Source organism: Pyrus communis, chromosome 11 (genome assembly GCF_041283825.1).
Source record: "Pyrus communis isolate YQ-2024b chromosome 11, ASM4128382v1, whole genome shotgun sequence".
Classification (NCBI taxonomy): Eukaryota; Viridiplantae; Streptophyta; class Magnoliopsida; order Rosales; family Rosaceae; genus Pyrus; species Pyrus communis.
Window position 1 is genome coordinate 3,191,600 of NC_142575.1, and position 21,829 is coordinate 3,213,428.

A 21,829-nucleotide genomic window follows, 5' to 3' on the forward strand; every position below is an offset into this window, starting at 1 on the left:
GGAGAAACAAGAAAGACCACCAAGAAGACTCAATTTTCACATTTTCACTAATGACTAGCTAATTGAACAAAATATTATTATGATGTGGATGTAATTCCAAGTACATTTTTTGCTATGATGCAACCATAGAAAATTTTATACGATTTCCCTTAATCATTTTGACGTCTAATTAATATATTGAAAACAAGCAAATGACAAGTTAAATAGTGATCACAGTATTGATTAGGGCTTCCTTTTGGATGGAATTTGTGTATGAAGATGATTAGCATCCAAATTTCATGTTCAAGTATATTCCATTAATAGTTATTGCTGAAATGTTATAGAAATCCTGAAAGCAATAATATGAATTCTTACTGAAAACTTAATTATAGAAATCCTGCAAGCAGAACTAATATTTATATTACTGAAATCTTACAGAAGTTCTGAAAGAAGAAATGTTCAAATCTAACCTAATTAGTAACTGCTTAAAATCCTATCACTTTAATGTTACAGAGCTCTTAAACCCAATTAACATATCTGTATTTTTTGGGGCTAATTCTTGTACATATTCTCATATAGGTGTAGAACTTTTACAAATTATCAGAAAATAGTGTCTAATTCCTGACTTTCCATGACTTGTACTGTAAGTCCAAGACTCGCTTTCTCTCCATTTCTTCTGTTTCCATGACACATAATTAGGACCAGATAATTTAAGTGGGGTGTAATCCTTTTTTATTCATTTCTCCTCTTTTTTGGCCAAAATAGCATAGATCTCAAAGATAGTATTTCTTGCATAAACCCTAACCCTAAGTAAATTAAGTCCGAATATTATGAACCAGAGATTCACAACCACCAAAAACATCAGACCATATGTGCATTGCCACAGATGCCTATGAATTACCCTTAGCAAAATATATATAGTAAACAGAGATGGTATAATAGCTTTCACCACCACAATTTAGAAAAATTAAAGATTAAATTAGTAAAGATGGTGTAATAATTTTCTTCTACGAAAAAGAATCTCATGGTAAAATTGAGGACCATTTGAGCCAAATAAATAAAATTAAGGACCTTTTTTGGAGGTTAGGTGGGAACAAATAGATATAACGGGACGTGATAAAGGACCAACTTGTCAAAAATGAAGCAAACATATAAATGATAGACTCAAGGACTTTCAGACTTACTAATAAAGAAGCTCTACAGAAACGTCCTTACAACTTCACCAAAAAGTAAATCCTTGCAATTCAACCTCCATCAGCAGCCGCACTGTGAATAAGTCTCTGATGATATATTCAGAAGAACTGAAGAAAAATAGACAAAACCCATGAAAAATCAAATAACTGAATAATTAAATTTTAAATTGAGGAGAAGAAAAAAAGATAATTAATCAAAAAGAGTGATGCAAAAATCAAGGAGGGAGAGGGAGGAGGGAGAAAGATTTTTGGGGGGGGGGGAGATGAAGTGTCGCTGTCTGTCATCAGAATCAGAGAAGGGAAAGCGATATATTGGAGATCTCTCTATCTACCTGATCTCTCAACACAAATCTGGCAAAAGCACTGATGTTTTGTGTGTTACTATATACTAAAAGAATCAATAAGTAAAGAAATAAAATATAAAAAGTGGTATTTCCCTTTCTTTTCCGGGAGACCTATTGATACTTATGACCATATACTATCTAGTATTTACTCATTCAACATAGATACACTAGCATATAAGGGGCTCTCTCTGCATCTCCACATATATAACCAGAGACTCAAAGAGATGATTATACCACTGATGTATACAGCTCACCCTCTCCACTACTGTGCGGAGAAGAAAGAGGTGGTGGGGTTTCTTTGACCATAGTTTTGCTTGCCTCTCTCTCTCTCTCTCTACTGTTTACTACCGTGTGTTGCACTAGTATCTAGGTCTCAATCTTCTCTCAGTGTTTGTAGGGCAGAAGTACGCTATATATAGGGTTTGAGGTCACAGATGAGTCTGGCGGAGAAAGTCAGGGTCTCATACTCGTTGTGTCATTCTGATTACAGAAATGACTTACCTACCCCTCACCCTTCTCCCCGCATGTAGGGTCCAAACTAAATCCCATGATGACTGATATTGCATTGACGGAAAAGGATCATCTCCAGATCCATTTTGTGCAGATCTTAAGGCATCTCCAATTGAACGATTCAAAGGGTCAGAGGGATAAAAATAGTTTGAGAATCGTCTCCAACCGAGAACTAGGTCAATAGGCTTATGAGTATCTCAAGCCAGCCCTTTTTTTTTTTTTTTTTTTTTTTTTTTTCTTTTCCTTTTGCCCGGCCCACTTTTCTTTTTTTTTAATTTCTAATTTTTTCCTACACTATTTCTCACATATTTTTTCATCATTCCATACTATCTTATCTCATTTTATTTTAATTCTTCACATTCCATACTATAGCCCATTGGCCTTCGGTTGGAGATGGTTTTTTATCACAAGGTTATGTTTGGCCTATGACCTTCTAGTCCCTCGGTTGAAGATGGTAAGAAATATGGGTCTGTAATGTTCATTAAAATATTAATTTCTTTGAGGGTCATAGGGCTAAAACGAGCCATCTAGCCCACCTTCAGTTGGAGATGGCCTTAGGGATCCCCACATCCTAGCCGTTCATCGTACATCGTATGGTTTCGTCAGATACTATTTGTGTTTAATTTTAAATAATAAAAGTCCAATGATTTCTGACTGCACTAAGATGTGTGGATCCTTAGGATCCCCACAAAGTGGATCTGGATGGGATCTAATTCCGCATTTGACTACATATACAATACTCCTCGTCTGAGAGTAACTTATACTAATGCTAGAAAGATTAAATTTGTAGGCAAAATTTATAAATTAAATGACATAAAAGTTGATGATTGGATTATTACTTAAACGTTGATAAATGTGTTCATTCCTATTGGTGACACATCATTTAGTTTGTAAATTTTCTCTACAAATTTAGTCTCCCTAGTATTACTCAGTAACTTATATGAAATGAGTTTATCTTTATTTGGCGTCTCAATTAAATAATACAATTTTAGGTATTTAAAAACTTACATGTGTCATTATTATTAGAACAGAACGCCACAATGACAATAAACATGTTCTATATAATTCATGGGAATTGTTATTCGTACTCCAAAAATCTCATTTTGCACTCCGAACTTTCTATAATTAAAAAGAAAATTACACTTATGAGGAGTGTAAAATAAGATTTTTGGAGTGCTAATAACAGTTCCCTAATTCATTCTCTTTTTCTATAGCCAAAACTCAATTCAAGTCTCACTTATTTTTTTTGAAATTCAAATGTTGTCACTTGACTCCTTAAAACTTAATATGTGTCTCATTTTGCCTCCTATTGTCAAAGTTTGTTAACAAATCTGTTAAAATTATTTATGTGACACAAACAAAACTCATTGTTGCTAGGGTTGTAAACCAACTCGAAATAGCTCAAGCTTGTACTAGGAATCAACTCTTTTTTGGTTCGTGGAAGCTCAGTTTTTGAAAGAAACAAGCCAAGTGTATCGTACTATAGTTTGACTCGTAAAGCTTATAAGCAACTTATTTAAAATTCACGAGACAATTCGAACTAGATTCTACTTCACTATAATTTGCTTTGATGAAAGATCATGTTCGAGCTTTTGCTTTTGGATAACTATATATGTTTACTTTCTTTCTAACTTTAAATTGATTATCTTGTTCACCAAAATACAAAAAAAAAAAAAAAAAAAAAAAAAAAAAACCTTTAAATTGATTATCTTCACTTTTAATTTTCGTTAACACGAAGATCGATATTATGTTCCCTTCTCTTATTTTGTTTTCAAGGAGAACACAAGTGTGAAAAAAGAAAAATACTACTTTAAAGCATTAGCTTTTAAAATTATATGTCATACTGTTTATATATATATAATTGTTGTTGTCACAATTAAATTTTTGGAGTTTCAAAAAAATATATATATATATATATTATTAAATTGTGTTGGCAAGCAGCGAAGTTCTCTTGCAAAAGCATACCATTTTATTGTTTTAAATAGCTCAAATCAGTTTGAGCTCCTTATCGAACTTGAAGTTTTTAAGCTTACTCGAGCTCGGCTCCGATACAAAGCTAGCCAAGTCTAGCTTGAGCTCTAAAAATGAAACAAGTCAAGCTTAGTCAAAGTGATATTTAGTTTGACCCAGCTGTTACCTTAATTAACTGTTGAGATGTGTGTCACATATCTTTAAAAATATAAGATGACAAAGAATTTATGAAAAGTTTCATTTGTAAAAAAATCTTCTTAGTATTTTTGAATAAATATTACACCAGAGGCATAAATCTTCAGCTTATTAATTATGATCTTTTCATCTTTTGGCAAAAAAAATTATATTCTTTTCACCTCTGGGATCGATCACTGTTTCTTAATTATTTCAATAAATTGTGGGTGGTTGAAATGTTTTTTTCAAGCTTACTATTTGCGCATCATGCAATCATAATTAATATAGAAAAAAAGGATGATAGAACGTATTACTATTGTAAACGAATCAAAGTGTTCACAAGGAAGTCTTGCTTTAGATAAAAGTTAAGTAAGAAAAAGTCCCAATGTTTTGGGCTCATTGATTTTACATGTAAGTGGAGTGTAAAATTTCGCTTTTTCGAAAGAAAATGAGGATGCAGACAAAAGCGATGAAATAAAAGAGATTTGAGTGATTAGAAAGTAAAAAACAAGATCAATTCCACCTTAAATAAACATGGCGTAAACTCAATCCCGTTATTTTAGATTTTTTTTTTTTTTTTTGGATTGACCTTAACAAGAGTACAATTTGTTTGTATTTAACTGTTGCACCAAATTCAGTTTTCCCTTCAAACTTTTTAGGTTACTTAGAGCATCTCCAAAGGAGATGTCAAATTTTAAACATCAAAATGATAGTTGATAGCTTATGTGGCAATTTGACATTTTGTACAATATTTTGCTCCAGCCTGATATGTTAAGTAATAATGTCATTTAATAAACTTTTTATCTTTTTGTGGAGTCCAATAATTAAGCCAACCAATCAAATATTTCAAAAACATAACAACATTTATTATATATTATATTAATCTATTAAAAAATCATTTAATGAATTTGATATCTGCTGTCAAATTTGACTGTAAAAGGCTTTACTTTCAAATGACTTAGCGCCACATAAGAAATTGAAGGCTCGGTTGGAGAGAGTTTGCTGCCATTTTTTACTGTTATATGCCTACGTGACAATTTTAACATCTCCTTTGGAGATGCTCTTATTGGTTATAATATTGACTGAAAATTAAAAAAAAAAAAAAGGATAGGTGAATAAAAATTAGTAAAAAAAGAAAATTAAAAGCAATACAAGTATATTTATACAAATAAAACTGAAGCAGATGATACTTTTATCACAATGACTGCAGGCAATCATGTTTATGCATCTTTATGCAAGTTCGATTTTCACTAATCTCCCTCCTCTTAACAACTAACAATAAATCTACTTACACTATCTTTTGTAAAAAAGATATAAATAAAACTGACATACTTACTCTTACACTCTTATATATAGAACTCCCATAAGTATATAGTTGAAGATAGATTGGGTCCATTGGGAGACCTTGTCCAGGATTCCTGAGAGAATATGGGTGTCCGATCCATGTCCTCATCTCCTCGCAAAAGGACTCTCTATATGATGATTCCTTTATAGCTCAGGCAAACAAGTAAGTACGATCACGTGTGGTTATGTCTTCATGTGCGTGTGTACACCAGCACAATGTTGCAAAGTTGAAACGATCAATAACTCTTTAATTAATTTTCTTATAATTTGACACCAAAATAATGGAGTTTGCCACCGCCGTCAGAGCCACCCCATGTTTGTTTTGTCTGGGAAAAGGGTAGCCACTGGCCATGCCACGCTCTCTTTACCTACCATTTTCATATTTCATTCACACCACCACCACCACCACCATATTCTAACAACCAACATCAGAAAGCCGTGCGTACATTCAAAGTACTTATAATTATAGCACGTTCCCTTCATTTCAATTTGTAAATAATATAAGGGAGACTTTAGATGCGGTCCTTAGCTATGAATATTCTTTTATTGAAACGTTGTTAGTTTTTAATTTTTGGTCGAGGTCCCTGAAATCAATGTGATCATTTATTTATGTGTACGTTACTACATTTTTTAAATTAGAAATTTTATTTGTTTATATAAATGAGATTTTAAATAAAAAACCATAATTTGTGGGATTAAAAATATTAAAATATAAATATACTACTGTGTGTGTGTGTATATAAACATGGTACATTCATCAAAATTAACCAAAAAAATTAGGGATAATTTGATATAGATCCAATTTTGTGAGCCATTACTATAATTAGTCCACTGCATTGAAATAGGTCCAATAATTGATATTCCACGTGAGCTTATTTATAATTTGTACCATATTTATCCCTTAGACTTATAAATTGTAGTAAATATTCAAAATTTCTTAATTATATGATTATTTGTGGTTTAACTAATCCCTTAATTGTAGGATTAGTTATAGCAATAAAATCTCAACCCCCAGTCCGTTTCATCCCTCCTTTTTTTTCCTTCTTCTAAACAATTCCCTTTGTTAGATCATGGAATCAATCATCCTCTTTCTTCTCTCATCTTTCATGGGTGATATTTTGTGTTCCTCCCTCCAAATTCCTTCATGACAATTTCAGTTTTTACATAGCTTTCACAATTTTTTTACATATTCGTTCGGCAATACAGTATCAATTGTAAGCAATAATACAATATCATGCATTTATATTTGCTTTATTATATTTTTGTGCGTATCATAAGGGTAAACTTAAACTTAGTATTTGTTCCTTTTTTTTGTTTAGTATTTGTTCCTTTAATGGAGGTGTATTATATCATATTTCTATTCTAATGTTCTGCCATGGAGGTTCAGCAATTTTCTTCCTATACGGTAGTTTATTTTTATTTTGTTGGTAGATTATATCTATTTTGTAGGTATAAAACATTTTTCTTCCTATACAATAGGTAGTTTATTTTTATTTTGTAGGTAGATTATATCTGTTTTGTTGGTATAAAGTATTTTTCTTCCTATACAATAGGTAGTTACTAAATTATATCGGTTTTGTAGGTAAACATCATTAGGTGGTTACTAGATAATATTTTAGTTAGTATTTAAATATTCAAAATTAAAAATTGAATAAATGATACAAAAATTAAAGAATTTAGATATTTTTATCGAAAAGGGCAAAATTGGTATAAAAATATGTAATTGGATAACTGGACTTAGTTAAAAAAACTACCTTTGTTTTTGGACCTAGATCAAAAAGCCCCAAAAAATTATTGTATCAAAACATGGGTACATTCTTCAAAATCACCCAAAAAAAAAAAGATAGTAGGCTTAATAACATTAGTAAATTTCTTCGATTAAACTTGACATGGATACATTTTAAAATCAAAGAAAAAAGAATGTACCCATATAAGTTTAAAAATGGATTTAAAAAAATTGAATAGATTATATATATATATATAAAGGTACATTTTACATATAACAAATTGGTATATTTAAGAATGAGTACATTTTAAGATTAAAAAGTTTTACATGAATACCTATATAATTAGCATGGGTACATTTAGCAAAAAAAAAAAATATATATATATATATATATATATATATATATATATAATGGGTTCAAATACAAATAAACTTTAAAAAATATGGGTACAAATTAAAACTGAAAAGAAAATTGGTACAAATTAAAAAAGAATTAAAAATAAAAAATGGGTACAAACTAAAACTAAAAATATATGATAAAAATTTAGTTATAAATATAAATATACTAATTGTGATATCCCACATTGCCCAGGGGAGTGATCCTTATATGTATATTCTCATCCCTACCTAGTACGAGGCCTTTGGGAACTCACTAATTCAGGTTCCGTAGGAACTCCGAAGTTAAGCGAGAAGGGGGCTAGAGCAATCCCATGATGGGTGACCCACTGGGAAGTTGCTCGTGAGTTCCCAAAAACAAAACCGTGAGGGAATGGTAAGCCCAAAGCGGACAATATCGTGCTACGGTGGTGGAGCGGGCCCGAGAAGTGATCTGCCCCGAGCCGGGATGTGACAATTGGTATCAGAGCCTAACCCTGGCTGTGGTGTGCCGACGAGGACGTCGGGCCCCTAAGGGGGGGTGGATTGTGACATCCCACATCGCCCAGGGAAGTGATCCTTATATGTATATTTTCATCCCTACCTAGCACAAGGCCTTTTGGGAACTCATTGGCTTCGAGTTCCATAGGAACTCCAAAGTTAAGCGAGAAGTGAGCTAGAGCAATCCCATGATGGATGACCCACTGGGAAGTTGCTCGTGAGTTCCCAAAAACAAAACCGTGAGGGAATGGTAAGCCTAAAGCGGACAATATCGTGCTATGGTGGTGGAGCGGGCCCAGGAAGTGATCCGCCTCGGACGGGGATGTGACACTAATTGTAAGATTTTTAACATTAAATGAATATATGTAGAAATTAAAAAAAATATTTTATTATTAAAATAATTAAGATATTATTAATACCCAAGGACCTTGATCAAAAATTAAAAAGGAATAGGTTGTTGGTTTTTAATTTTTGATCGAGGTCCCTTAAATCAATATGATCATTTATTTCTGTGTACATTACTATATTTTTTAAATTAGAAATTTTAGTTGTTTATATAAATGAGATTTTAAATAAAAAACCATAATTTGTGGGATTAAAAATATTAAAATATAAATATACTATTGTGTGTGTGTGTATATATAAACATGGTACATTCATCAAAATTAACCAAAAAAATTATTGTATCAAAACATGGGTACATTCTTCAAAATCACAAAAAATAAAAATAAAAAAGATATTAGGCTTAATAACATTAGTAAATTTCTTAGATTAAACTTGACATGGATACATTTTAAAATCAAAGAAAAAAGAATGTACCCATAAAAGTTTAAAAATGGATTTTAAAAAATTGAATAGATTTTATATATATATAAAAAAAGTGTACATTTTACATATAACAAATTGGTATATTTAAGAATGAGTACATTTTAAGATTAAAAAGTTTTACATGAATGGGTACATATAATTAGCATGGGTACATATATATATATATATATATATATGGGTTCAAATACAAATAAACTTTAAAAAATATGGGCACAAAAAGAAATTAATATATGGATACAAATTAAAACTGAAAAGAAAATTGGTACAAAATAAAAAAGAATTATAAATTTAAAATGGGTACAAACAAAAACTAAAAATATATGATAAAAAATTTAGTCATAAATATAAATATACTAATTGTAACATTTTTAACATTAAATGAATATATTTAGAAATAAAAAAAAAATTATTATTAAAATAATTAATGATATTATTAATACCCAACGACCTTGATCAAAAATTAAAAAGGAATATGATTTTAATCAATGAAATAGCAAAATGAAGGATGAGAACCTAATTTCTCCGTAATATAAAGACAATGTCTCGCTTGGTGACTCAGACGTGACAGAATAAGAGTAATTAAAATGGACATGAACACGTACAAAACTCATTTTAGGACCTAGCAACTATTTTCAAATTTGATATTTTTATGTCTTGTACTGTATACAAGATATTTCGCATGGACGTAATGGTTTTCGATTTGATTGGTTTTATATGGTTTTAATTGTTTCCTCAATTCTCAATCCAAGATCCCATCTATAGCATTCTCCTTAAGTCAAGTGTACAAAGACAATTGTTTTTGGGTGTGCTATCACACACCCCTTTTCATTTTTCACACACTTTTGTTAATTTTTGTCCATTGATCTTCTTCAATTCATTTAATTCGACAGTTGAAAATTGAGAGTGATGTGTGAGAAGTAAAAATACGTGTGCATATAAGATTACCCTTATTTTTAACTTGAACTATTAATTAGTTGGTAACACTTTTGTTATGCAAGTAGCAACTGTGACTTGTCCATGTCTGCTATTATATAGTGTGTTATTGATAAGAGCAAGCAACCCAACTAAGGAGTCATTGTTCTTTTGTTGCGTATATAACAAATTGATTTGAATACCAAAAAAATGGCAAAGAAAAAACTGGACTTAAAAACAATGAACATGACCAATAAGCTCGTAGTGATGCCCTTTTTTTTCAATATTTAAAATGAGTTCAAAATTTAAATTAGTTTTCCATCCAAAAACAGAAGAAAAAAACTTGTTATATGTTGATCGAGTGTAAGCATATATTTCGTATTGGCATTTTAAGTTTCAAGTATGTAGTGTCAAACATGTAGATTGAACGTAGAGCACGAATTTTAGAGTGTCCTTTGACTTTTGGACATGGCTAGGACATGATTAAACAATTGTCATGACATGTTTGGGGTCAGTTTGTCATTATATTTAAAATTTCAGGACTCAAATTGAAAATTTTAAAAACTATACGATCAAACTATAAAATTTGAGAATTCTTTTAAAGACCCAACCCCATCTCCCTATTCACACTTAATCTATTTGGAATAAGACATTAATATTAGGGTTTTTTATATGCAACGCAACTTTATACTAAAAGGACGAGAGATTTGTTTTCTTGGTTAAGAGTATTTACTCTTGTTTTTGAGCCCCTAGTTCGATTCCTCCTTTCCTTAAGATTGCCTGTATCAAGAAACAAGGAGCAATTTAAGCACAATTAATCAACATAACAAGTTAATATTGAACTCGCCATTCACTGAAGCCGAACCAAATATACCTCTTACTACAAGTGAAACTACAATTGTCAATTGTATAATTGTATTTAGATTTTGGCTTACATACTGTTGAAATTGGAAAAGAAAATGGGTCCCTTTTGTGACTATGTCTTGTGTACAAGAAAAAGGCCCATCTCCGAAACCCTGGGCCGATCAAAGCACTAGGCTCAAATCAAAAGAACAGTAACTCTGTTTCAAAGGAAAGTAGGAGGGGCGTTGACGAACGCAACACAGACAGACAGGTGAGTTTCGGAAGAAAGAGAGCCGATTCATTCGGCTGAAGGCGGAGGAAGGAGATCTTATTCTCTGTGACTGTACTAGGGTTTCCAAAAACTAGGGCTTTCGTCATCCGCCCTCTTCAGTTTCCAATCCGTGCAGTCGCAGGGAGACTCTGTTTTTCCGGAAGCAAAACGCAGGAAAAAGAGAGCAAAAGCTCGGGTTTTGAATGAGAGGCGAGTGTCATAGGCTCAGAAATTGATTTGGGAATTACGGTTTTGAAATTCGATTGCGTGGAGGAAAGAGGGTAGTCGGAAATGGCTTACAGAAGAAGGCAGCAGGTTTCGTCGTCGTCATCGACATCAAGCACGAGCTTTCGATTTGAAGAAGAGGAAGATAAATCTCGGTACCCGCTACCTTTGCTGCAGTCCGACGATTCGCTTGCGGCCAAAGCTATTCGAGCCTCGTCGGCGCATCGCGACTCCTCTCTCTCCTCCGCTTACGCTGCTCGCGGTGCCCAGGCTCCTGTCAACTCCTCCTCCCCAACGTCCTCATTGGCTTCCCGATATTCCAACCCCTCCACTACTGCATCCTCTTCTCCGTCCTCCAAGGTCTTTGGATTCATAGGCTTTTGTGCTTTTTCATCCGTGAATTGTGTGTTTTGTTGCATCCGGTTGCGGTTTTTATTCTGCCAATTACTTAAATTTTGTTGCTTTCTGTCGGATTTTCAGCCGCATGAGTATACTTCATTCAAGAATGTGAATGAATCCAAACATGGGTTTTGGGGTGTTCTTGCTAGAAAAGCCAAAGCCATTCTCGACGACGACGATAATGGGGCTCAAGATTATGATTCACCCCGAACAACAAGGGTGGACATGCCATCTACACCTACAAGGGGTAAGGTGAGATACAGTCTTCATCGTGCCTTTATAGTAGCTTGGCATTTTCAAAAGACTTATAGTTGCTGCTGCATTGTTTAATGATTGTGTATTTTTAGACTAATAGCATCTAATACTCGAATTTGTGTATCTACTAACTATTTGCAGTATCCTGAACCAAACCAATTTGTTGAGAGCCGCGGAAAGACAGAGAATCCCCCATTACAGAAGGGATTGGGTGCATTTACATCATCACTTAGTTACATTAGTGGCACCATTGGGAATGCTTTGGAGGTAGGCAATGTGAATTTTTGTTAAATTGACCTTTGAGTTTAAACATTTTTCTCATGCTTCCAAAAGTAATTCCAATATTTCACCCGCTGTTTCACTTTTTTCTTGAAACGTAGTATAGGTATCCTGGTGTGTTTATAAATAATGCTAATAAGAATGGAACATTGACTCTATGCGTGTGTTTTTGCATCTGGACAAAGTCATTGCATTATGCATATTTATGCAATTTTATCTTTGACTGTCTCTATACTCTGGAGTTGGTCCAATAATTGGTACTTGTGTGTATTTGATCATATATGCACCGTCTACCGTTCACTCTTTGACAGGAGGGTCGTACGATTGTTGAGAAGGGGACTGCAGACATTATTCAAGAGACTCGTAAGCATATCAGGAAAAAGCCTAGTGATTCTGCGCAAAAATCACAACCTCAGACGCAAGCTGACCTCGAACTCCAATTGAAGGCATCTCGCGACGTAAGGTGGCAACTTTTGTGTCACTGGTTGATATAATAGATGTTTCTTGGTGTGGGTTGAGCTTTTCAAATTTGTTATTATAGTGGGATATGAACAATGTTGGAATCTTGGAATAGTTTAATAGGATGCAACTAGTTTTCTTCTATCATGTATGAAAATCAATTGAATCTGATGTGCCCCTACACTTAATGGAATGAAAAGTCTCGAATGACTTCAATGCTTCATCCATAAGCTTTGCAATTGGGCTCATGCGTAGCATCTTTTGAACCATGGGCATAGTGCCGCCCACTCTATCTTATTTATAAGAGCAGGAAAAAGGAGGAATTTTAAGATGGCCGAGTTTTATACAAAATGCCTTCTATCATAGTTGTTTGATGTTTTTATGTTACTTGTAATAGTAAGATGCATGATTTGCCCTTTTGTTTTTGCACTACAGGTTGCAATGGCAATGGCTGCCAAAGCAAAACTTCTTCTTCGGGAGTTGAAGACTGTCAAAGCAGATTTTGCTTTTGCGAAGGAGCGATGTGCTCAGCTGGAGGAAGAAAACAAAATCCTTCGGGAGAATCGTGAAAGGGGAGACAACCCTGAAGATGATGATATGGTATCCATTTTTTTCCATTTCTTCACTTCTAGTGTTTTTTTGGTTCATTCTGTCACATTGCCACTTTCCTTTCTTAATTTCTGTTGAGACTTGTGAAAGTTACGATATTCCGGTACCGTAATCTCCTTGTTTACATTGCAATGTTTGTGCATCATATCTCTTTCTATATCCATAATGGCATTGGGTTGCAATGTGTTTGATAATAATATTTCTGTTCAGATAAGACTGCAATTGGAAACCCTTTTGGCAGAAAAGGCTAGATTGGCACACGAAAATTCAGTATATGCACGTGAAAACCGCTTCCTAAGGGAGGTTGTCGAATATCACCAACTCACTATGCAGGATGTTGTATACTTGGATGAGGGAAATGAAGAAGTCACCGAAGTTTATCCCATCAAGGTACCTTCTAGTTTCCAGTCTTTCCTAGTCCCTGTTTCCTCCACTGCCTTCTTGACCGACTTTGACAGAACTTTTCATCAACTCAGGTCATCCCTCCTTATCCTTCACAGCCATCAGAAGTCCAGGGAGCTTCCCAAAATACTTCCCAATGATGGAAAATGGTACCGAATAACGCTGAATCTTTTCCTCTTTGATTGGCAAGGGAATATGTACTTTCAACAAAGGCTTGAAGTTGTAGCAATATTATCTGTTGTTTGTAATATACTTTTTGCCATGTATAATCGGTCCTCCCAATCGCTTGGCCTGTATGTGATGTAGTTCATGTGTTGTGAGTTTTAAGCTTTCAAGCTTGTGATTCCACAATGTTAATTTATTAGTGCTTGGGAGTTGAATTATCTCTTTGCATATTTATACCAACAGCCACAAATTTGAATGGACGAGAGAAATTTACATGCAAGTGAGATGATAAGCTGGTGGTATCCGGAGCCTATCATGACGTCATGTGTTTTAGTTTCTCACATAATATTGCGTTTTTGGTTTGTGATACCGCAAGTTTGGGGTCCCAGTTGCGTGTAATTTATCCTCGATATCAATGTGCAACAGAGTAGATGTATTAAATATAATTGAACAGATGGTCTCATCCCCTTCACAAGCTTATTTTTAAAAATTGAATGCTCTATAAACTTGGGGTATGAACTTTGGTCACATGAAATGAAAGGTTTTGGACCAACAAATCAAATGCGGTGTATAAATAGTATTCCACCTGCCCATGTGACATTTTACTAAAGCATTAAAAATCATGAAATTCTGAAGCATATGCCAACTACACAAGGTCGCCATTGATTATTTGTTCATATTTGGCGACTACTGAATAGTTTGGAAAAATCAACAGTTTAGATTTTACATATAAGGATTTAGTGGATCTTGCAATGATTAAGTCTTGCATAAAACGTTCATCACTGAGTGGAATGTAGCATTTTAACTGAACATACTTCGATGTCAAAGCCTTCAAACAAGAAAGCAACTTTAACTAAACAGTTATACCGCTACTCTATAAACATGTGTTTATACATGACATTATATTATTGACATGAAACACCGCAATAACGATATACAATATGCCATGAAATGAGTCATCTTTATATAGAGTCATGGGTACTAGTGGGCTCATTTTCGTACAACTAGATGGACTAATGATTCAGAATCGGACTGACTACTTTTCTTTATTTCTTTTGAGGAATCAAAGAGATGGATAGATAGCATGACGGTTAGTTTAAAACAAGGAATATTTGCCTAATATAGTTTTAACTACTTTCCTATGTGCCAGTTGAGCAAACAACTTCAAGACAGATGTAATGTCCAAAGCTTGTGGACAGCTCCTTGCTGACCTTTTTTTTCCTTAAGAATTCATTTCATTCGGCGCCCTACTTATGCATCAAATCTTTAAATATATGAACATAATTATATTGGAATGCTACTCTGAACTTTTCAATCAAACTTTCTCGTTTTATCTGTACGGTTGTCTGTATCATTTTATAACGTTGTATTACAGTTGGAACCGTTTATTTTTTAAATTAAGCTTTAAAGATAAACTTTAACAGAAGAAAATCAACAAATCAGAAATTGTTTTTGTTTTATTAACGTTGGTGAAATTTTAGTATCTAACTAAATAACAAGGTTCATTAGTTACTGACTGTCCATAAGATGACTAAACGATTTTAAATTTAGTTGATTATTGGCGGAACTGATTAAAAAATGAATTAAAAAACAAGCAATTTGAATCTTCGTGCATATTCTAAGATGATAGGGTAAAACGAGAAGATTTATAAAAATAGGTTGCTAGAATATATTACTCTAATTTTAGTTTACAAAAACAGAGTGATTAAACTACCTTGTTGGTTCGTTTTTTTTTTTTTTTTTTTTAAATTGTTTTTTGTTTTACTTTTCTCTTAAGACATGGTTGGAAATGAAGCATAGCTGCATAGGATTCCTCTAATAGGCAAAGCACGTTGCGCCGGAGACAACAATGCAGGTAGGGATCAAAACAGTCCCATGTCGCCTTTGGGAACCTCCCAAAATTATTAAAATCATGCACATCTTGCAAAACCCTAATGACATTGTTTTTGTGTATTCATTTAGTTATACCAAACACAACTTACCACCATTATATTAAAAGGGGTTGACCCCAAGTCAGCAAGGCTCTCCGTTTTGTGTGGGGGTCATGAGGGGGGGGGGTGGGGAGAGGAGGGAAAAATGTCTATCCTACGTAGTCGTACTCCTGTTTTGCAAAGAAACTGTTTTCACGACTCGAACCCATAATCTTTAGGTCACAAAGGAGCAACATTTCCGTTGTGCTAAGACTCGCCCTCACAACATTACATAGGATGAGGCAAAAATAAACTAAATCAAAATACTTTTGAGATGCATTGAGGCTAGATTTTGGTGTTCGAGCGTTGTTGTATCCCTCTTTACCAGTAATTATAATGTGTTAAGTTCAATTTTCATTAATGATGAATCTGATGCCAAATAAAAAAGTAGGGAAACTCCATGAACCAAAAGTACAATTATATTTAAAATTATATACGCCAACAATACATGTACAATTGTATTTAGTATTCATCGTTGATACGTGGTTACGTAAATGAATAAAGAAGTTTCTCATTGTGTAGAGCGTTGGTCAAACTAGCTGCCATCAAAATCATATCCTATGACCTCAAGTTTCCAAGAATACCAAGTTGTGGTTCATAGAGCAACCGACTTCAACTAACCAAACTCTTTATATTCCAAGAACAAGAAGACAACTTGACACTCCCATCCTTGCATTAAGACCATTATTGCACTGTTTTTGTAAATTCATAATTTTTTTTTTATAAAGGGAATCAATTCGTGTTTTGGTCAGGGTAGTTCATTTTTTTTAGGACAAGTAAGACCAGAGATATTTCAGCTTTTCCTAGCCACCATCATGATACCAAAGCCAAGAATTGAACCCAAGATGTACCGTGTGGAACACAGACCTAAAATTTGTCCCCAATCACAGGACCACTTCGTGGTGGATAATTTGTACTAAACATAATTAAAAAACAAACCATGCTTTAATAATCCTCTTCTACATGTGAACAATCATCGGATATAAATAAGGGAATTGTTATTGGCACTTCAAAAATCTCATTTTACACTCCAAACTTTCTATATTTGGAAAGAAAAATACACTTGTAAGGAGTGTAAAATAAAATTTTTGGAGTGCTAATAATAATTTTCATAAATAAATACAATAGAAATACGTAACTACTTGTGTACAATAATCAATATAAATCGTAATCATAACCTATTAATAGACCGCTACTAGTTCTTAAATATATTAACAGTTGACAATTACTTACGCGATTATTAATATTAGTCTCATCTCTAATTGTATTTTTTTAAACAAAAATTGGATAGTGTAGGAGGTGTGGACTAACGATGCGAATATTCAAGGGAGTGAAGGAGGAACGCGAGCCCCACCTGAGAAAGGAGAGTGGTTTTCATTTGCACTACTCACAAGCTGGATCCGGCCCCACCCCGCGGCCCCTGGTCCCACATCCGGTGACCTTTCCACAGCAGCCGATTGGATCCACGATTCACCCGCTGCGAAAGCGCGTGGTTTCACTCGCTATCCTCCTCCTGTCAGTGTCGGCGTGAGGTGTCGATCGTAAAATCTTACAGCAACGACAGAGAAGGAAGGAGCTAGAGAGGAGAGAGAGTGTCTGAAAATCTGAAAGATATGGAGTCCGCATCGCCTCTCTCTCCTCTCTATTTCTCTCTCTAGCTAAAGCAGGCAAGCAAAAGACGCCATTAAAACCCTCTCAATTCTAAACCCCACCACTCTGCCCACCATTACTTTCACTTCTACCCAGCAAACTCAGCGGACCAGCACAGTACAAGTCTCTCACCATTTCACTCAATTCTGAATTCTGTACCCTTCTTAGCTCTTTTCCTCCATTGGGATTTCAATGTCGGGTTCATACGCTCAGAATTTCTCACCGGCGAGAGCGCTTTCTCCGCACCTGAGAACGCTGCCCGATGTGGACAGCCAGTACTTGACGGAGCTGTTGGCGGAGCACCAAAAGCTCGGGCCTTTCGCTCAGGTCGTCCCCATATGCGGCCGCCTCTTGAATCAAGGTTTCTACCAAAACCATCTTTTTACTATCGGATTAAGTTCTTATTTTCTGTGTTCTGATTCGGATTTGGAATTGTTTTGGGTGTTTTTGAGCTTTTGTTTGTGAACCCAATTGAGATTGTGCAATGGAAAAGCTCTGTATGCTGTTCTCTCTCTGTGTGTATTGTTTAATAGCTTTTCTGGATGTTGTTTGTGCTGAAACCGGAGTCTTTCATCTTTTTCCCGTGACCCAATTGTGATTATGCCATGAAAAAGCTATACCTGCTGTTCCTTTCTGTATTTCGGAATTGGGTAATTGATGAACTATGAAATGATTGAGGAAAAAGGATCTGAACTTGTTGACAAGGAGAGTATAATGTCAAATTTTCTGCATATAGGAAGGGCATGAAGATTTAACTCTTTGGGGTAAAATGGAACACTTCTTTTTCTCCCCAGTGTTGGAGTTGACTTGTATGTTTGTTTACGTTATGTGTTCCATCATTTCGTGTAATCACTAATCACTCCTACTCATGAGTTTTCTATTCGTAATATTGACGAGCTGAACTCAGACAGGAAACTGATTCCATGCTCTATATTCTTGTTTTCATTGTGTTCTATGTTGAGTAAGGAAATTGCTGACTTGGGTACTCTTCTGTATTGATAGAGATAATTCGCGTCTCTGGAATGATGCCCAACCAAGGGTTTGGTGACTTTGACAGACTGCAACGTGGAAGTCCTAGCCCTATTGGTTCAGACATAATGCCAAAATATAGAGGGTCAGGCCTCGGTGGCTGGAACGGACGGCCTCATGATGTAAGTGTTGGCAATTATATACTCCCTAAGGCAACACCATTATTTTGCACATCCGCACTTTCATTTTATTTTATATATAACACAGTAGTTTATTGATTATCTTTCTTGCTGCCCCCTGCCTGATTTAATTAATATGCATATGCCTAAATGAGTTTCCTGCTAGATTTGTATGTTTGTCTGTGCACACCTTCGTAACTGGTATGAAAAGAATGTCAGTCTGAAAAACTAGTTATAAAACTCGTAAATAGCAGTGTGGCATTCAGCAAGAAGAAAGCATATTCAGGTCCTGAGAGATAGCCAGTAGTATTCCACTCGGAAGACTTGGATCTTGCCTGAAGTGGGATTAGAATGTGCAATGCAGTATGGGGAATATGGAAGTTAATTATGGTGGTCTTCTATCCACAGGTTGAGACACAGTGTTGCTTACTCTTTTTGTGGACTTGAGGACTGCCAAAACATTCTTATGTATCAGCCTACGGCATTGTTTCTTCCTGGGTCAGTTATCCACTGACTTTTTCTGAATTCATGTGTTTGCATTAGGCGGCTTTCTCAATTGTGAATTCATTTTGATCCAGGATATAGTCAAAGTGTGGTTAAGGCAGGAGTTTCAGTAAATGCACTGGCTTCATATACCACTAAATCCATTATTATATGGTAAATAGTGGAAGTTTCAGCTTTATAATACGGTTAAAGTTTAATTGATTTTATTTACTCTCTTGCCATTTTATGTTGCTTGACAAGTTTGGATTACCACTACGTTGACTGTATTATAATACTCTTTTTTCACATTTATTTTATATGGAATGCGCTACGGGTTCCCATCTTCCCTCTTTTTCTCAGTTTTATCTTTTTATCAGTACCGCAACATTACATCTGTTCATCTTTTTTGCGTCTAGTTTCAATAGTTTGGCTTTGGTTGTCTAATGTAACAGAGATTAGGTGGTCCACAAGGGATGAATATGGAGTGGCAAGTTGCACCATCAAGCCCAAGTTCCTACATTGTGAAGAGGATTTTGCGCTTGGATATTCCAGTAGACAGCTTTCCAAATGTAAGCCACTCATATAACTTGACAGTGCGTTAAGAAACGTTGCTAAATTGCAATCTTAAATTCAAGGTAGTTGGTTTAATGCTAACAAAAACATGTTACTGGGAGGTATTTGCATGCGCAAGCGCACACACACACACAGAGTTATTATTTAATAAGGTTCTTAAAATAAGTACATGTTTCTCAAAGCATCTCAGAATTCTCAGCCGCACATGATTTAATGATCGACTGAGAAAAAAAGTTCTTATTTAAGGACCTTATCTCAGAATTCTCTTGTTTGTGGTACTGAAACTTGTATTTTGTAGTTCAATTTTGTTGGCCGGCTTCTGGGTCCTAGAGGCAATTCACTAAAGCGGGTGGAAGCTTCTACAGGTTGTCGTGTGTACATAAGAGGAAAATGTTCAATAAGAGATATTGACAAGGTAGAGTTATTCCCTGTTTTGTCATTTATTAAGAAAAGAAATTTTCATTATTTCAAATCAAGTTCATTTTTTTTTCCTCTTGTGTTCCATTTTATGCTATCTATTTTGTTTATATATTTTGACACGTGTTTCTTGCCTTGTTATTCTCAAGGAGGAATCGTTGAGGGGAAGACCGGGTTATGAGCATCTGAATGATCCACTGCACATTATAATTGAGGCTGAATTGCCTGCTAATATTGTTGATATGCGGTTGAGACAGGCAAAACAAATCATAGAAGAACTTCTCAAACCTATGGTATCGTTTTTGACTCGTCCCTTCGGCTTTCCAATACAAATACTTATTTTGCTTTTACGCTATCAGGTATCTTTTTTCTCAAATACGTATTGCAACAAATCATGAAACTGATTTTCCTTCCCTCAACGGACAATACGTAGATGTTCTTCATTCATATAAAAGTGCTTCTTGGTCTTTAATCGCATTTTTTCACACAAACTGTGAGCTATAACTCTCGGTTTTTAATCACATTTTTTCACAAAAATCATGGATATTAAATTGTCATTTTTCATTTCAGGATGAGTCACAAGACCACTACAAGAGGGAACAATTGAGAGAACTAGCTATGCTGAAATCCAATTTACGAGAAGAGAGCCCTCAACCATATGGTAGTGTCTCTCCTTTCACTTCAAGCGGGATGAAGCGTGCCAAAACTGGTCTGTAATGGTTCACTTAACTCTTCTATTGGTTCGTCCTCCCGAACGACTCTTGAGCTTGCTTGCCAACGTATGCTTCTCGGTGTAATTCAATTCTGTGTGCAAACTGTTAAGGGACGACGCGTTGTGGACCTGTTTGGTGAGCATCAATGCAGGGGTTTTCTTCCATGACATTAAGATATACGGATGAACCGAGATATTCTTTTGTTATAGCTTTCGTGTTTGTAGTCGATTGTGATTGTAGAAGTAGAACAATTATGTCATATAAGTTATTCTTTGTTGTGCTGACCATGTATTTGTTACTAATTCGACGTTGTCTAAACTCGAAAGTGGAATATGCATCGATCGTTTATTTTACTTTTAAGTGGGATGCCGTAAGCTCGACTATGGGCTCCTTTAGATGGTGAATTCAATGCCAATTTAAGTCCGACTCATTAGCTTACCCCTAATTCTCACCCCAAATATTGTTGCTTGAAAGAAAAAAAAAAAAAAAAAGATGACTTGGTTGTGTGAAAAACAAAGGAGTTACTTATATATAACAGATTCACTGCCATGTGGTATTTCTGTTTAATAATGCAATGTCATGCCCAAGAAAACTTACACATTATATTGTATTATCAGACTGAAACGTTATGGTGAACATGTTCCATATAAGTCGTTTTTGATACAGGGTTGGAGACCGGGCTAAAAGTGAATGGGCTTGAAAATGTTATCTCCCCAATTTTTGTTTTATGGGCCTAACAACGGGCTTTGATTGATACAATAAGAAATAAAGTTGCGTAAATCGTAAGGCAGAACATGAATTTCACATCAGAGAGGACGACGGGTGCTTTTAGAAAGAATAAGAAAGTTTAAAGCAATTTAGCAAAGGGTAAGATTAACTGTGCATATAGAGTGCTACTCGTATCTTTTATAGGGGTTCAAAATTGTTGATTGATATTAACTGTGTATATGGGGTTTTATTCTCTAACGCACGCATGATTTCTTGTTTATGATTATTTGGTGAAAAAGAGCTAAAGCGTTACGTCGACATCGATGACACATAAGGGGCAATACGTACAGTGAAGGCATCAAGAAACGGAGTTAGAACTTGAAAGCAATTTAGTAAAGGGTAA

General features: G+C 34.7%; 2 protein-coding genes across 2 annotated transcripts; both read left to right on the forward strand.

Moving 5' to 3' along the window:
- Positions 1-10,925: 10,925 nt before the first annotated feature.
- On the forward strand, positions 10,926-14,044 carry LOC137742680 (uncharacterized). The gene is made up of 7 exons (XM_068482607.2): positions 10,926-11,556; positions 11,677-11,847; positions 11,992-12,117; positions 12,441-12,587; positions 13,024-13,188; positions 13,408-13,587; positions 13,674-14,044. Exons 1-7 carry the CDS (start codon positions 11,263-11,265, stop codon positions 13,737-13,739), a joined length of 1,149 nt encoding a protein of 382 aa, XP_068338708.2. The 5' UTR covers positions 10,926-11,262; the 3' UTR covers positions 13,740-14,044.
- A 3,223-nt stretch (positions 14,045-17,267) lies between these two features.
- Positions 17,268-21,071, forward strand: LOC137742325 (KH domain-containing protein At3g08620). The gene is made up of 6 exons (XM_068482167.2): positions 17,268-17,745; positions 18,387-18,535; positions 19,468-19,584; positions 19,887-20,003; positions 20,155-20,298; positions 20,576-21,071. The coding sequence occupies exons 1-6, from the start codon at positions 17,577-17,579 to the stop codon at positions 20,720-20,722; spliced, it is 843 nt and encodes a 280-aa protein (XP_068338268.1). The 5' UTR covers positions 17,268-17,576; the 3' UTR covers positions 20,723-21,071.
- The last annotated feature ends 758 nt before the right edge of the window (positions 21,072-21,829 follow it).